The 18,741-nt window shown below is 42.4% G+C and overlaps 1 protein-coding gene across 1 annotated transcript in view; it reads left to right on the top strand.

Moving 5' to 3' along the window:
* The window catches only part of LOC124613324, a 179,763-nt gene that overhangs the window by 105,924 nt on the left and 55,098 nt on the right, over positions 1-18,741 (top strand). Inside the window, exon 2 of the mRNA XM_047142020.1 lies at positions 14,586-14,671. Within this exon, the coding sequence (XP_046997976.1) occupies positions 14,586-14,671 (86 nt within the window). The remainder of the gene's footprint in view (positions 1-14,585; positions 14,672-18,741) is intronic.

Here is an 18,741-nt window from a genome sequence, read left to right as displayed (position 1 = left end):
CAGTCAGCTTCGTCTCCCACTATTTTCTGACAAGGGAACCTCCCCATCGCACCCCCCTCAGATTTAGTTATAAGTTGGCACAGTGGATAGGCCTTGACAAACTGAACACAGATCAATTGAGAAAACAGGAAGAAGTTGTGTGGAACTGTGAAAAAATAAGCAAAATATACAAACTGAGTAGTCCATGGGCCGCATAGGCAACATCATGGAGACCCGCAGCCCAGGAGCGCCGTGGTCCGGTGGTAGCGTGAGCAGCTGCAGTCGGAGAGGTGCGTGGTTCAAGTCTTCCCTAGAGTGAAAATTTTACTTTCATTATTTTTGCATAGTTATTATCTGTCCGTCCGTTCATTGACGTCTCTGTTCACTGTAATAAGTTTAGTGTCTGTGTTTTGCGATTGCATCGCAAAACCGTGCGATTAGTAGACGAAAGGACGTGCCTCTCCAATGGGAACCGAAAACATTTGATCGCAAGGTCATAGGTCAACCGATTCCTCCACAGGAAAACACATCTGATATATTCTATACGACACTGGTGACGGCATGTGCGTTACATGACAGGAATATGTTGTTGACCAACCTAACTTGTACACTTGGCGAATGGGTAAAAAGATTCTTCTACCTTGCCCGATTTACGTTTTCTTGTGAATGTGATAATCACTCCCAAAAAAAGTGATGGAAACATAAGAGTTTGTCACATATACTGAAAATAAAAAATTAAACTTTTCACTCGATGGAAGACTTGAACCAAGGTCCTTTCCTTCCGCAGCTACTCACGTTACCACGAGACCACGACGCTGCTGCCCTTCCAGTGACCTTGATGTTGCCTATCTTCCATGAACTACTCAGTTTGTATACACTCCTGGAAATTGAAATAAGAACACCGTGAATTCATTGTCCCAGGAAGGGGAAACTTTATTGACACATTCCTGGGGTCAGATACATCACATGATCACACTGACAGAACCACAGGCACATAGACACAGGCAACAGAGCATGCACAATGTCGGCACTAGTACAGTGTATATCCACCTTTCGCAGCAATGCAGGCTGCTATTCTCCCATGGAGGCGATCGTAGAGATGCTGGATGTAGTCCTGTGGAACGGCTTGCCATGCCATTTCCACCTGGCGCCTCAGTTGGACCAGCGTTCGTGCTGGACGTGCAGACAGCGTGAGACGACGCATCATCCAGTCCCAAACATGCTCAGTGGGGGACAGATCCGGAGATCTTGCTGGCCAGGGTAGTTGACTTACACCTTCTACAGCACGTTGGGTGGCACGGGATACATGAGGACGTGCATTGTCCTGTTGGAACAGCAAGTTCCCTTGCCGGTCTAGGAATGGTAGAACGATGGGTTCGATGACGGTTTGGATGTACCGTGCACTATTCAGTGTCCCCTCGACGATCACCAGTGGTGTACGGCCAGTGTATGAGATCGCTCCCCACACCATGACGCCGGGTGTTGGCCCTGTGTGCCTCGGTCGTATGCAGTCCTGATTGTGGCGCTCACCTGCACGGCGCCAAACACGCATACGACCATCATTGGCACCAAGGCAGAAGCGACTCTCATCGCTGAAGACGACACGTCTCCATTCGTCCCTCCATTCACGCCTGTCGCGACACCACTGGAGGCGGGCTGCACGATGTTGGGACGTGAGCGGAAGACGGCCTAACGGTGTGCGGGACCGTAGCCCAGCTTCATGGAGACGGTTGCGAATGGTCCTCGCCGATACCCCAGGAGCAACAGTGTCCCTAATTTGCTGGAAAGCGGCGGTGCGGTCCCCTACGGCACTGCGTAGGATCCTACGTTCTTGGCGGGCATCCGTGCGTCGCTGCGGTCCGGTCCCAGGTCGACGGGCACGTGCACCTTCCGCCGACCACTGGCGACAACATCGATGTACTGTGGAGACCTCACGCCCCACGTGTTGAGCAATTCGGCGGTACGTCCACCCGGCCTCCCGCATGCCCACTATACGCCCTCGCTCAAAGTCCGTCAACTGCACATACGGTTCACGCCCACGCTGTCGCGGAATGCTACCAGTGTTAAAGACTGCGATGGAGCTCCGTATGCCACGGCAAACTGGCTGACACTGACGGCGGCGGTGCACAAATGCTGCGCAGCTAGCGCCATTCGACGGCCAACACCGCGGTTCCTGGTGTGTCCGCTGTGCCGTGCGTGTGATCGTTGCTTGTACAGCCCTCTCGCAGTGTCCGGAGCAAGTATGGTGGGTCTGACACACCGGTGTCAATGTGTTCTTTTTTCCATTTCCAGGAGTGTATTTTGCTTATTTTTTCACTGTTCCGCACAACTTCTTCCTGTTTTCTCAATTGATCTGTGTTCAGTTTTTCAAGACCTATCCACTGTGCCAACTTATAACTAAATCTGAGGGGGGTGCGATGGGGAGGTTCCCTTGTGAGACCCCTCCAGACACGTCTTCGGCCAGCAACTTCATTGACTGGAGTAGAATAATGTTTCGAGTGATGAGTTCCACTTCGAAATGAATTCGGATGACTCGCGAAGACATGTCTGGGGACGACCAGGAGAGTGGTGGGGTACCAGCATGACTGTAGACCGCTGCACGACCCGACAACTGGGAGTGATGGTGTCGGGAGAAATTTCTTTTCATAGCAGGGCTTCTTTGGTTTTCATCCGAGACATACTTACAGCACAGCGGCAGGTCGACGATTATCTACGCCCCCTTTTGTTGTCCCTGATGGCGAGCCATCCTGGGCTTACATTTCAACAAGATAGTGGCCAATCGCAAAGGACGACCGTTTCTACTGCTTGTCTTGGTGCTTGCCAGACCCTTCCTTGGCCAGCAAGGTTGGCGGATCTCTCCCTAAAAACCCATACGGGTTTTGACGATGTGACAGAACTTGGCGCTGTATTCCTCAATCAGACATCCAACAACGCCGTCAGTCAGTACCAACGCGAGTGACCGATTGTATAAGGGTCAGAGGCCGACCAAAGCATTATTGACTTGATTAATATGTGAAGATTTATCTCTCGAATAAATCATTCCATGTTTCTAAAATTTTGATGATTTCATTAGTCTGTACATGTAAAGCGGAACTACTTATTTCCATTTTATTCAGATAATTCCTTCGTGGTGTCTCTTTTTTGCAGTAGAATTTACATTAATTCAAAATGAATATGAAGATCTCTGATTGCATAGCAACGTCGTAGTTGTATGGGTCTTGAGATAAGCGTTTAAGTCAGTGATTCAAAGCTCTATGCTGTGTGTGCAGTAAGAGCGAGGTACTGATAATGAAAGCATGGAGACCATAAAAACTGTACTCGACGTCATAAAACAGTAACTTCTGGGTTTACAAGTAAAAGGAATACACAAATCATTCAAGATAGTAAAAGAGTGATGAAATGCACCACGTTATGACAGTGGTTTGCATTTTTCGGCTCCTTTTTGCTAGTGGTAATAGTATCTGGATTTACTCTTTGGTAATTGATTTTGTTGAGATTGGTGCTGGAACGGATGTAATATGGAGAAGTATGTGAGATGTACGAGGGAAATGAAATGGTAGTATGAACTGAGGAATTGTGCGATCTGTAGAATTTTTGCTGTAAGCCGGAAGGTTACCGCTTTCGTTTGGGGTGGACTTATATATTTATATAGTTATGGTGTGGTCAAATTTGGGATTGCTAGGAACGCTGAACGTGTTTTGAACGTAGGAGGCGAAAAAGTTTGCTTTAATTAGGTTCTTAGGGGGAAGAAGTGGATCATGCAGTAAAGGCTGTATCTTTAAATCGGTATAAAGTATTCGCATACTTCCGTTGCTGGGTAGTGTTGTACGAATGTGGTGCATGTCTGTGGCCTGTTCTAAAGTCATTAGTAAATTATTATAATTATAATTATACTTTATCATATAGATAAGAAAAAATTTCCTGTGTTGCAACTGAGCGTTTTATTTGTGTGTACCAAACATGTTTCACCTATTCATGTTTGGTATACACAAATAAAACATCAGTTGCAAAACACGGAATTTTTCCTGCCTGTAGAAACAAAGGTGAAATGCTTGCGAATATTAAAATTTAAACTATAATTGTCTGAATCGATACGCATGCGACAGCATGCATGCCTTAATACTCGTGTGTTGCTGAACGCCGCATATAAAACGGGATTCTTCCGATGCTCATGCCTCGGGTTCTGTCGCTGACAGAACGGCAAGGTCAAGTATTTTAGACAGGCCTTGGGCTAGAGGTCATTGTACACACAACAGAAGGATCGTCTCAGTGTCACTATCCTGCAGTGCATGAATATTACACACTTGCTCATGCTTAGGAAAATGGAGCAAATCGTTTGGCTGTTTTTGCATTTGCTACAATATATGGTGGGCCTTAAGGGGCGTATGGTGGCACTATTTGTTCATGGGCAGCTCCTTAGTAAACTCAAAAACAAGAGGTTTTTGCCATCTTTTCGTACCAAAATCGAGCCACGGATTCCAAGACGGTTACGCACAGAAATTGGGTGTAATTTTTACGATACATTTTTAAGATGTCGATCTTGAATGACCTCGAAAATTATCTTCATATCATTATCTGTTTCCGAAATACAGATGTTCAAAGTTACCTTACATTTACATGTAAAATATGCACGTAAAATCCGTTGCGACGCTTAACCTAAATAATAAACAACTGCAGCAAATTTCTCACATATTAACGTTATATTTCTCAGTTATTTATAAAGAAGTTCCAGCTTCCTGTTTTCAAAAATGTTTATTCTTTACTGAAAAACACCCAAAAGCATTGTTTGTGGGTACGAAAACCGAGCAGTAGATTCCAAGACGCCTATGTATTTGGCGACATATTCCTAATATCCCAATCCCGAACATGCTTGAAAATTTGTATTTTTTTATAAAATCCTGTTTGAGTTGTCAAATTAGTTTTGAGATATTTCAATTTGGCACAGCCAAACTATAAAAATTTTACTTAGCAGTAGCATTCTTTTCATGTGAGTGACGTGCCCTGCTTTGAAAGGTAAAAGAAGGGAACTAGGGAAAAAACGCTACTATAAACATAAAACGCGAATATGCTCCTGTTTAAAACACTGTCTGAAAAGTGGGATACCAGCTGCCTCATTCTACCTTCCTCAGCACCTTCAAAAATTCTCCCAGAAATTGCGGTATGCCAACATATCCGCTCTTTTTTATGGTGGGAAAGAAGGAAACAGTCACAGTCAGAAACGGACGGAAAGGTAATATATATTGGAAGATAATAGACGGAGTCTGAGTTATAGAAAGAGCGAAGGAGGCGATTGTAGTTAGAGAGAAAAGGGCAGTGGCAGTGGAACATAGTTCACAGTGACAGAACAGTGCTAGGAAAAGAGTGAAGGAGACAGTGGGAGAGGAATAAAGAGAAGTAGAAAGAAGTGAGTGAGAGTCAGTGATAGTGAGAGACAGAGTCTATGACAATGACGACGAGAAAGAGACAGACAGTGATAGTGAGAAGAGACAGTAGCAGTGGAAAGGAATGAATGAGATACCAGCAGTAAGGAAGAGAAAGAAGGAGATGGTGACAGTGAGAGAAGACAGTAGTAGCAGCACAGAAGGAACAAGTCTGTGGCTGTGAAACGGGAGACAGTGACAGAGAGACTCTAACGAGTTAATGACAGTTAGATGGTCTGATTGAGTGAATGAGAATAGGGATTGGGAGCGGATAGATATGAGCGACTTACAGCAATGGACTAGCGAGTGTGAGCGAGTTACGGTTAGGGAGAATTTGCGGGAGTGAGAGGTTCAAAAATGGCTCTGAGCACTATGGGATTCAACGGCTGTGCTCATCAGTCCCCTAGAACTTAGAACTACTTAAACCTAACTAACCTAAGGACACCACATACACCCATGCCCGATGCAGGATTCGAACCTGCGACCGTAGCAACAGCGCGGCTCCGGACTGGAGCGCCTAGAACCGCACGGCCACCGCGGCCGGTGGAGTGAGAGGTGAGTTGCATTTTAAATTGAACGTGAATATGTCCGCATGCCAAAATTTTTGGAAAAAATTCCAAAGGTTTTGTGGAAAGCAGAAAGAGACTGCTTGTTTCCCGCTTTTCAGACAGAGTGTTTTAAACAGGAATCTATTAAACTTTTTTGTGCTCGATAGGAGCATTTCCCCGCTGACCTATAACTGACGTTCTTTTAGCAATAGGGATTGTGAGAGGTGTTACGGTCATTTTGAGTGGATTAGACTTGTTAATACTTGTAGCTGCTTCGACAAAGGATTGTGATTCTATTATCTGGCTAGCTCGTTGTTAGTCCCGAGCCGCCCATTATAAACCGCCCGCTATGCTGCCCCGCCGGCCGATGTGGCTGAGCGGTTCTAGGCGCTTCAGTCTGAACTGCGCGACCGCTACGGTCGCAGGTTCGAATCCTGCCCCGGGCATGGATGTGTGTGATGTCCTTAGGTCAGTTAGGTTTAAGTAGTTCTAAGTTCTAGGGGACTGATATCCTCAGATGTTAAGGGCCATAGTGCTCAGAGCCATTTTTTTGTGCTGCTCCTCCAGATAGGCCACACTTTCTGTTCCTAGTGGGAGCAACAGCAACCTGGCAGTGGTAGTCACTCAAGGTCTGAAAGCAGCAGACAGCATCGACGCAGCGGACAACTGGGGCAGGTTGTTGTGCGTTTCCATGACGAATGCATACATGCGGTTCCTAACCCCGACGCTCCATCCGACCCGTCTGGCTGTGTAGAGTGGCGGATACTAGTTGTCATTCGCACAGTATCGCCATAACTGATTTCCTCGTTCTCCTGAAATGTCCTGGTTTTTGGTGTTCTTTTAAGATTATTTCTGGCACCAGTTAATTTTATCGCTCCGCCCCCCTCTCTCCCTCTAAGAGTTGTTAATTTTGAAATATGGGTGACATTAATAAAGCATATCTGTTCCAAGATTAACTTTGACTCGTTAGTTTTTAAGAAGTAAGTTTTAAACAGTTTACATTTCTACATTTTATTTTAAATTCCTTCCATTTCTATATTGGCAAAGCTTTTTTTTGTAAATTACTTGCATTTCTGTATTCTTAAACCTCTATTTGCAAGCACGTTTTTGTAAATAAAGTTGTGCTTGGCCACAAATGAACCCAGGCTATCATTCACCATCCTAACTAGTTAGCCTGTTCGATACTGGTAAATATTTTGGGTAACGCCATAGGCATGGTACAATTGTTGTAGGAAGAAGCAATGTAGGTTATATCTTCAGGAATTCAGAGGGTGATGGAATGACTTCCTATCTGCATGTGAGCATAGTCCTAGTAAGAATCCGAGCTGACATGGTTGTAATGTTGAATTCGCCTGGGACGACATTTGATTGTTGTAGTGTGGGCGAGGACTGAAAGCTTATCAACGATCTCTGCATTTATGGGTGTGAGAACGTACATATGTGACGAGGAGAAGGGGTTATGTCTTCTGAGAGAGAATAAAGAACTGGTGGCGTATTTCGAATTCGACTTCAGGGCATGTGCATTAATATCGGTGGAAGTAACCTAAATGAAGAAGAGTAGTATAGCTTAGCGCCCGAAAACCTCAAACCACCCATCCCAGTAGCATAGCTACCGGCATTCTGGAACTCTTACGCTAACCTTGCACCCTGGTGACGTCAGTGCGGTCATTGATTTCAAAGCATGACGTCATCAACGACTGGAATGCATGAAATCATCAAGATGGCAAATACTCGGAAACTAAAATTTTAAAGATGATAGATGACAGCAAATTTTGAAATTGAAGATGGCAGATGGTGGTGAAACTAAAAATTAAAGATGGCAAATGTTGGGAAATTTACAAATTAAAGATGGATACTCTTTTTTTTTTTAATTCGCAATGGGGGAAATTGTCCAGCTGTGCTTTGTAACACCTCCCCCTCTCTACCCCTCCCACCTTCTCCTCCAGTCAGAGCCTAATACTTTAGATAATAGTAAAGTAAAACAGCAGGCACAATGTAGGCATCCTGACCACGTTTAAAAGTATCCAAACTCTACGAAATTCCCTTTGTGCCTTGTAATTACCTAAGAAAAATTAAGTAAAGCGTGCAACGTGCAGCATTTCTGACGATATTTAAATGGCCGGCCAGGGTGGCCGTACGGTTCTGGGCGCTACAGCCTGGAGCCGAAGCGACTGCTACGGTCGCAGGTTCGAATCCTGCCTCGGGCATGGATGTGTGTGATGTCCTTAGGTTAGGTAGGTTTAATTAGTTCTAAGTTCTAGGCGACTGATGACCTCAGAAGTTAAGTCGCATAGTGCTCAGAGCCATTTGATATTTAAATGGATTTGAATGTTTTGAAATTTTTTGTGCTATGTTAAAAACTATTTATCCAAAAATTACATAAAGGACGTAACCTGCAGTATTTTTATCCATGATCAGAAGTATGTGAATGCTGTAAAATTATGTTTGTGTCATGTTCAAACATATTTACAAAAAATTACACATAGCGTGTAACTTGCAGTATTTTTGGCCATGATGAAAAGTATCTGAACACGACGAATATTTTTACACCATGTTCAAAAGCGTTTGTAAAAACATTAGGTAAAGGGTATTAGTGCACATAACACTGAAATGCAACTGCAGCTTCCGTTAGCTCAATATAAAAACTTTGAACAGATGTCGACTGTAGCTTTTCTCTGGCTTCTCAGAACAACTGAGGAGGAAATTCAAAAGCAGAACAATAGAACGATCAACATAACTTAAGGAAAGTTAGCCTTTAAACTCTGGTTATTTGTAGCTGGAGACATTTACGTTAGTTTCACGTTTCAGTAGTTGCTGTATTTCCGATATGCTTACAGTGACATGTGAAGCACGCCATATCAAATTTCGTACATGACGATAATTTCAATAAAGTATGATTAATGAAATGTGAAAAATACATAAGACCTGTCACATTGTCTACTTGATAAAATCTGCTAAGTCATTTGTTATAAGACACACAACGCGATCTTGGGTAAAACACTTTTTACATATCATCAGAAATCTCTAAATGACAGTAATACCATAAATGTAAGAAACGAGAATCACCATGTCTTTCGTATGTTTCTAATTTTAATCGGCATATTTCATGCATACTCGCACTTGTTTACTTTCAAGAAAATTCCTTGAATCATTCCTTTTAACAAAAGAAATACAAAATTTACTGCCTGATGCAAGCAGATAACAAATTTATCGTCTTTCCCATTTGTATAGTTTGATCTTTTGAGTGCTTCGTCAGTTTTCTACGAACTATTTTTTTTTCGGCATTTGTGCTCTTAGATACCAGAAGCACCTATGATATGCGTATTCTTCTATCAGCAAAACCACGTCGTCTTCTTACCTCTCATTCGATCACGTAACTCATGGCAACAACTAAGTAGGGAACATAACAGAGAAAGCTTTCCGAACAGCTTGCGCTGAACCGAAGACCAACTACCAACGGAACACGTGTGAACACTAGCGAATGCGAACCGAACAACCGGCCAATGTGACCGAGCGGTTCTAGGCGCTTCAGTCCGGAACCGCTTCTGCTGCTACGGTCGCAGGTTCGAATCCTGCCTCGGGCATGCATATGTGTGATGTACTTAGGTTAGTTAGGTTTAAGTACTTCCAAGTCTAGGGAACTGAAGACCTCAGATGTTAAGTCGCGTAGTGCTTAGAGCCATTTGAACCATTTTTTAACCGCAGTTCGCCCCGGTCTCGCACCGCTTACACCAGGGAGAACTATCGCACGTAGGTGCTCGTTCTCTTCGGTGCGGTGTGAACCAGGCTGTATGGCGACATCCGGAAAGTCACACATGCGGCGCCCTCGTTGGTGCGCGAATGGTTACCACTTGTATATCGCTGTCTGGTGTGGGTATCAGGCACACAGACGATACTGTCGATTGTTTCCATGAATCCACATTACAGACAATGCAAATTATTGGGTTCCGCTGGCTCTGGAGATGGAGCACAATCATAAAGTCGCATAATTATCTGATACTCTGCGAGCATGTACTTTGATTAATGCCTTCCTTAAACATTTATTTTTATTTATTTATTTATTTATTGTTCCGTGGGACCACATTTAGGAGAAGTCTCCATGGTCATGGAAGGAGTCAATACATGAAATTATAACACGATTGTAGAAACAGATAAAATGAAATATAAGAAACATATTCAGGCGACAAGTCGTTAGTTTAAATAAAGAAAATCAAGGATGTAACACTGGAATTTGCTTAATTTTTTAGCTCTTCCAGGAGCTCCTCGACAGAATAGAAGGAGTGAGCCATGAGGAAACTCTTCAGTTTAGACTTAAAAGTGTTTGGGCTACTGCTAAGATTTTTGAGTTCTTGTGGTAGCTTATTGAAAATGGATGCAGCAGAATACTGCACTCCTTTCTGCACAAGAGTCAAGGAAGTGCATTCCACATGCAGATTGCATTTCTGCCTAGTATTAACTGAGTGAAAGCTGCTAACTCTTGGGAATAAGCTAATATTGCTAACAACAAACGACATTAAAGAAAATACATACTGTGGGGGCAATGTCAAAATTCCCAGACTATTGAATAGGGGTCGACAAGAGGTTTTCGGACTTACACCATACATAGCTCGAACAGCCCGTTTTTGAGCCAAAAATACCCTTTTTGAATCAGAAGAATTACCCCAAAAAATAATACCATATGACATAAGCGTATGAAAATATGCGAAGTATACTACTTTTCGTGTTGAAATGTCACTTATTTCAGATACTGTTCTAATGGTAAATAAAGCGGCATTTAGTTTCTGAACAAGATCCTGAACATGGGCTTTCCACAACAGCTTACTATCTATCCGTACGCCTAGGAACTTGAACTGTTCCGTCTCGCTTATAACATGCCCATTCTGTCTGATTAAAATGTCAGTTCTTGTTGAATTGTGGCTTAGAAACTGTAAAAACTGAGTCTTACTGTGATTTAGCATCAAATTATTTTCCACAAGCCACGAACTTATATCATGAACTACATTGTTTGATAATGTTTCAATATTACACACAAGATCCTTCACTACCAAGGTGGTGTCATCAGCAAACAGAAATATTTTTGAATCACCTGTAATACTAGAAGGCATATCATTTACATAAATAAGAAACAGCAGTGGTCCCAGCACCGACCCTTGGGGAACGCCCCATTTAACAGTGCCCCATTGGGACTGAACATCATTACCACTCTCAATATTGCGGAGGATTACCTTCTGCTTTCTGTTCTTAAAGTAGGAGGCGAACCAATTGTAAGCTACTCCCCTTACTCCATAATGTTCCAACTTCTGCAGTAATATTTTGTGGTCAACACAGTCAAAATATTTAATAGTTCGGTTATTAGGCGTCGGAAGTGAATGAATAGATCTCCGGTAGATGAGATACGCGACATTAACGTTGAATACGATATCTGGAGCATTCTAGGTCTCGTTAAAGTATAGAGAAAGCTGAATGTTACAAGATAATTATTTGTGGACTCTCCGGTGATACATTCAGATGAGTTTTCCGTCCTACACGAGCACAAAATGATTTCTGCAGTTGCACAACAAACTACTGCTAGTGACATAGGTCTGTAGTACTGTGGATCGCCCTGTGACCCTTGTTAAAGATTGAAACGAACTACGGTCTTTGTTTCTAAGTTAACTGTTACAGTACGTTGTGCCAGTCATAAACTGTTGCTATAACTGGGACTAAATCTTCTGCGTCTGTGCAGAAACGTACAAGTAGGCAAAACCATGGAGTAGACTTTGTTTTGTTAATGACGTCCAGCCGAAGCAGTGACGCATGCGAGCGATGCATTGACGCTACTGCATACGTACTTGGGCGACGATACAACAACAGTTGTTGATCGTAGAAAAGTGTCAACGTCTTACACCATATCAGACAAATCACGTTTTTTCTTGTACATGAACGATACGCTCCGTCGTAGAGACCTCGGCATGCCGTCTGGGCGAAGCGGGTGGAAGGGATGTTGAGTTGGACGAGGATTTTTGATGTTACGGACACTATTAATCACTGTAAATTACTGTTATTTTATGGACTTCGCTTTTTATTTCCAAATGCACTATTAGTAGGCATGTCGATCAAAGTTATGTTTCGTTTTACTTAACTTTATTGGTAGAATATTGGCTCTCGAATATCTCCTTTCATACGCATTTTCAGTGCGAAAGTATGTACGTCGTGATCGTTTCTTTCCAAGTATTTTGGTTGGCGTTAATAAGTTTAACTTCCTATATCACCTTCTTTGTATGTTGAAAGTTACTTATATTCTTTCCGGCCGCTGTGGCCGAGCGGTTCTAGGCGCTTCAGTCCGGAACCGCGCTGCTGCTACGGTCGCAGGTTCGAATCCTGCCTTAGCGAAGAAATTAATACCGTTAACCACTCTAATAATCTACTTCATTCATAATAGTAATTAACTTTTAGTGTATGATACTGTTAATGAGAGAAGTGTATACAACTTCTACAAATTTTACTCTTTCCATAGTCTGTCATAATTTTCAGTTTCTTCACAAGTGGTGTAATGTAATATTTGTTACATCTTTTTCTGCATAGCACACAGTTACATTCTTCAGTTGGTTCGTGGAATTTGTTGTTGGTACATACTTTATGATGAAACCTGTGTATTGCGACTCTTGTAGAGACATGTTTCTTGTTCCTACATTCTCTGGTCCAGCTATCACTCAGCGCGACTGGTGTGTTGTAGAACTCTACATCTATCTCCTGCTTTCGTCCTTGATAGTTAAATCCAGATACCGTCCCTCAGAAGGTAGCCAGTTTTGTAATCTGGTGCTGTGTGAAATAAGACTTTCTTATGAGTTCGTATGTGAGTCTGGATGGCGCCGTTTTTGTCATTGCTAGCATCTGTTTCATGAACATCGTCTTCACGTTTTCTATACTTTTCCCATCGCCGATCTCAAGTTTTTCCTATACGGTCTATATTCCACGCGTTAACAAGTGGCGCCATTGCCGCTTTGAATAGCGTCATCGTTGCGATTGTCGATGGGCTGGTTATATTGTATGAGGTTTCGATGACTGCTGCTGCTCTTTGCCGAATATATACCGAAAGCTATTGCTGTTGTTCATAATGTAATTCCCAGGTATTTCCATTTCTCTACATTTGCAGTGCTTCATTGTACAGATTTATACTCTCTTTGGTGGTATTTTTTCATCCCTCCCTGAATGTCATTTGAACTGTCTTCTCTTGGTTTACTTTTAGGTCATTTTCCTTTGCCCAAGTTTTTGTTCCTTCTAGTGCCTTCTGTACGTCTTCTCGTGCTGCTGATCCTGTCACCATATCGTCTGCGGGCAGAATCGTCTCTGCTTTTGAAACTTTCTCTATTACAAATACCTTCAGTCAGAAATATTATATTTTTTTATTTGTGTATACAGCTAATTATTTCAATCGCAAATTCATGTTTCTTTCTGGAATTAACATTTCGGTAATGTTGGACACGCGAATGAGATAGTGCAAATGTAAAGCTACACGTTTTAAACGCTGTCGTTAACTTAGTGCTGGGAGTGAATCATAGCATCTATCTTATGATCTGAGGATAGTCGGTGACGGCCGAAACCATTAATTTCGTGTGGAAATTGTTGTGTTTTTGCCCTACAATTAATTATTTTCAGTATATTTCTCTATTTGTGCGTACTTTTTCTTGTACCATATGCATCCGTGTGCACCTGATCTGGTTCCTGCAGCATCCAAGTGCGTTCATACACACGATTTCTTGCTTCTAATGTCACAAAAACAATACGATAGTTGAGAACTGAAGTTCTCGGCAGCATTGTTCTCTCGTGAAGGTTATGTGAAATTACAGCTACTATATTTTGTAAATCAGTGCACACGCTCATATTTTAGTATTTCCGGTCTACGTATACTTTTTTTGACAACATTAATCATCTGAAATAAATCTACAACGTTATTTGCAACACTTTCACCCTTGAAAGTAACTGCGTTCAATACATTTCCTACGTTTATACTTATGAGCGAATATCAACTGCCAGTTTTTTGTCATTATTATCATTCAAGTTGAATATTCTGCAATCATACTGTAACTAATTTCGGTCAGTATACTGTATATGGAAGTTAAATGGAAGGACCATGTATGGAGCTGATTTCATTTTTTACAATAAGAGGTAAGCCCCTAAATTATCCTTCTACGCTGTCACATAACATTAAACTTACGCTGGTGCAGCGTGTGAAGAAGACTGCGTGTCAGATACGTAATCTAAAGATCACAGTATCATTGGATACTGGTAAAGACTTCACGCAGCATTGTAGCATTTTCAGGACTTGTTTCAGTTTAGTTTTACCCGTAAATTGAAAAGTGACTTCTTGACTGAATAATGTTTGAAGCTTGCAGATCATATTGATGATCCGTGATCTTTCTAGGCAATAGCATGCAAGAAAAGTTTTAATTGTAGAATAGATATGTAGGTAACACTAACTACACGATATGGTGTTTCAAAAAGAATCTGTACATTATTTTAGTTCCCTTCGTCTTAAACTCTGTCCTGTATCTGTTTATCTATTAATAATAACAGTTTTAATTGATTTCTTACTCGTTCTCAGCGATTTTCATAAATGTAGAGCCATTCTGAAGGTGAGGTTTTATTTTTTTTTCAGTCTCTTCTGCTGAGTCTTCGTCGAACTGCTCAGCGTATCGCGCTGCTAACCATGACGAAGGTGGAGGTGACGTCAGAGAAAGCAAGGTATGGAATCGATTTAACTTCCTTCTTCCGCATTGTGTAACCAAGTTTGACAGATTCGATATTTCTTTCATGTCTTATACTGCATGTTGTCCAAATCCGATTTCTTTTCAAGTCACTATTGTCCTTACCATTTTTTGTCTAACATTTCTTGTACGATGAGTACGTCAACATCTGATTTCAAGTCATCAGTTAAGTAAGTTTTTATGATTCGACCATGAACAATATATTATCTGTGAAGCTTTGCTTAGCGTATGTTTCTCCCTTTGTTTCTCCATTTTGCATTCACTTCCGCTTCATTCAATAGAGGCCGAGAATCTGGACAAGTTTTTAAAACATCATGATTTGGTTCAACAGGCGCATGTCTCTCTCTGCTGAAACCACCAGTTTGTGTCAAACAACAGACTATCTTTAAGTATACAGAAAAACGACATTAATTAAGAGTACATGTGTGCAGTCGTAACCACATGTATTGGGATAAATGTTTCGATCGCACATTAACTGCATCAGACTACTAGATTACGGGAAAGTATCTGATTTACATGTAAGGTAATCAATTGGCAAAGTGAAGCACCTGACCAAAGTCAGTCAACACGTCTTTTAATAATGTTACAAATCATGATTTTACAAAATAAGACTCGGAATCCGTAAATTATCAGCTATTTAAAATAACCTGGAGGTATACTCTGAACGTACAGAGAATTCTTACAATTATAGTTTATGATCGCGTTACATTCAAGCCAAGTCATCATAAAATTTCGTGTCTCATGTTGCCTTACTGATAGGTTACAGGCTATAGGTTATACCAGAAAGCCTACTTCCCTTCAGGAGGAAAAGACGATATTTTTTGCTGTTGGAAATAAACGTTCTGTGGAAGCTCAGGCATCCTGTCCACTTACTACAATAAGCGTCTTTGAGAGTTGCTTTAAAAATTTTTAAGACATGTCAGGACAATAAAGACAAACCAGTTCGACATTAGTGAGATGTAGGAAAACGTGTATTAGCGCTGACAGCCAGTTATAGTGGCTGATCCAAATAACCACAGCTGCGTGAAAGAGTTGAGTTCATGAGTACATGGCAGTATACACGCCTGATCAAAAATATCTGGACACCACTACGCTCTTCGGAATTGACCAGTAGATGTGACGAGAGGCAAATCCGCCGTGTGAAAGGGGTCGGCGTGTGCTGTGTTGTCAGTAGACTAGCAGTAACAGCAGAATTGGTCCGTCAAGAGGGTTCACTGATTTTGAACATGGACTAGTCGTTGGAGGTTACTGAAGTAACAAATTTGTCAGGGACATTTCAGCTTTTCAGTCCTTCTAAGGTTGCAGCAGCCTACTGTTGGTGATGTGATCGCTAAGTCGGAACTTTGAGCAGAAGCCGCGGCTAAACCAAGAACAGTCAGCCATGTACTGACAGACAGCAACTGTGGATCATTGTGGAGCGTACTTGTAAGTAATCAGCGTAAGAAATCCGTCGTGAGTTACAAAGTGCTATCAGCAGTGCGGCTAGTACAATCTGTATCTAATGAGCTAGTTGTCGACGTGATGTTAAACCCTAATCTTCCTCCTTCCTACTATAATGGCTGAAAGTATGGTCGAATAGCTCCTCATATGTCAAACACCTCTGTCGTCAACGCTAAGCGACACTTGTGGTTGTGTACAGAGCAGCGGCACTGCACAGTGTATAACTAGAGGAGTGATGTGGAGTAATGAATCACGATGTACAGTGTGGCAATCCCATGGAATGGTTTGGGTTTGGCGAATACCCGGAAACGTTACATGCCATCATTCGTAGTGCCATATGTGAAGAGGGATGACGTGCGGTTACGGTATACTTTTCTTTTATTTTTTCGTAGTTATGTAGTGGTCCTTTTATTCCGCTTAAGAAAACTCTAAGTTCTGAAGGACTTCAACACATTTTACAGCATTATGTGCTGCGTGCAATAGACGAATAATTCAGAGACAATGATTCTGCGGCGGGTAGAGATTTGATTTCTCGCGTGTCTATTCGTCGTTGTCACTGTGCAGGCTGCAAATTAAAATTCACCTATCTCAGAACGGCGTCTGCCCAATGTCTCTTCACTCGGCAACGTAGATACTTACAAGATGATGTAAAAGCAGCGTTGGTAAAAAATACCACCTAATATGTACAATTACTGAGGCCGCGCAACTCTAGTTATGAAAGCAAGTTCTGTAGAAATACTGTCAACCAATTTTATCGGGCAGTAAGAAAATGGACTGGCGTCTGGAAAATAATGTCCAAAATTTCCACAAATGGTTCAAATGGCTCTGAGCACTATGGGACTTAACTTCTAAGGTCATCAGTCCCCTAGAACTTAGAACTACTTAAACCTAACTAACCTAAGGACATCACACACATCCATGCCCGAGGCAGGATTCGAACCTGCGACCGTATCGGTCGCGCGGTTCCAGACTGTAGCGCCTTTAACCGCGTGGCCACCACGGCCGGCAAAAATTTCCACACAATAATGTTTATTTTTGTCCTTGATAACCAATGAAAAGGTACTATTCAGTCCACACTTAAACTATTGGCTATTTCCTTCCAGTTCACGATTCATACACACACAGTAGCCAGAAATCTGTCCAAACCCGACCCAAATTAAACAACTTTTTCACAGTAATTAATTTCACCACTAATATCAGTTATTACATCCAGTCCTTCTAGTGGATTTCTAAAGAAGAAACTGTGGTGTCACCGCCAGACACCACACTTGCTAGGTGGTAGCTTTTAAATCGGCCGCGGTCCGGTAGTATACGTCGGACCCGCGTGTCGCCACTGTCAGTGATCGCAGACCGAGCGCCACCACACGGCAGGTCCATAGAGACGTCCTAGCACTCGCCCCAGTTGTACAGCCGACGTAGCTAGCAACAGACACTGACGAAGACTCTCTCATTTGCCGAGAAGATAGTTAGCATAACCTTCAGCTAAGTCAATTGCTACGACCTAGCAAGGCGCCATCACCAAGTTATATTGAAATGATAATACTGTATCAACAAGACCAATGTTCCCCAATTGTGGATTAAAGTTAAGTATTCCAGAAGCTACGTACTTTTCTTTATAGCATTCATTACGTATCCTGTTTCAGACCTCACGCCATCCTGCGTGAGCTTATAGCGTGCATTTCGGCTTCCTCAAACAACACGGTGTTGGCACTTCTGCCGACACTTCAGAAACTGCTCGCCAAAAATGCTTGCAAGGGAACCTCCCCATCGCACCCCCCTCAGATTTAGTTATAAGTTGGCACAGTGGATAGATCTTGAAAAACTGAACACATATCAGTCGAGAAAACAGGAAGAAGTTGTGTGAAACTATCAAATAAATAAGCAAAATATACAAACTGAGTAGTCCATGTGCAAGATAGGCTACATCAAGGCTAATGTGAGCTCAGGAGCGCCGTGGTGCCGTCGTTAGCGTGAGCAGCTGCGGAACAGGAGGTCCTCGGTTCAAGTCTTCCCTCGAGTGAAAAGTTTACTTTCTTTATTTTCGCAAAGTTATGATTTGTCCGTTCGTTCATTGACGTCTCTGTTCACCGTAATAAGTTTAGTGTCTGTGTTTCGCGACCGCACCGCAAAACCGTGCGATTAGTAGACGAAAGGACGTGCCTCTCCAATGGGAACCGAAAACATTTGATCGCAAGGTCATAGGTCAACCGATTCTTCCACAGGAAAACACGTCTGATGTATTCTATTCGACACTGGTGACGGAATGTGCGTCACATGAAAGGAATATGCTGTCGACCCACCTAATTGTACACTTGGCGAATGGGTAAAAAGATTCTTCTACCTTGCCCGATTGTAGATGTGATAATCACTCCCAAAAAAAGTGATCACATCGGACGGATAGATAATAATTGTCTGAAAATAAAAAGTTAAACTTTTCACTCGAGGGAAGACTTGAACCAAGGACCTCTCGGTTGGCAGCTGCTCATGCTAACCATGGGACCACGGCGCTCCTGAGCTCACATTAGCCTTGATGTTGCCTGTCCTGTGCATGGACTACTCAGTTTGTATATTTCGCTTTTTTTTTTCATAGTTCCACCCAACTTCTTC

Source organism: Schistocerca americana, chromosome 4, assembly GCF_021461395.2.
Source record: "Schistocerca americana isolate TAMUIC-IGC-003095 chromosome 4, iqSchAmer2.1, whole genome shotgun sequence".
Classification (NCBI taxonomy): domain Eukaryota; kingdom Metazoa; phylum Arthropoda; class Insecta; order Orthoptera; family Acrididae; genus Schistocerca; species Schistocerca americana.
Note: the sequence above shows the minus strand (reverse complement) of the source record. Positions and strands in the feature narration are given on the sequence as shown.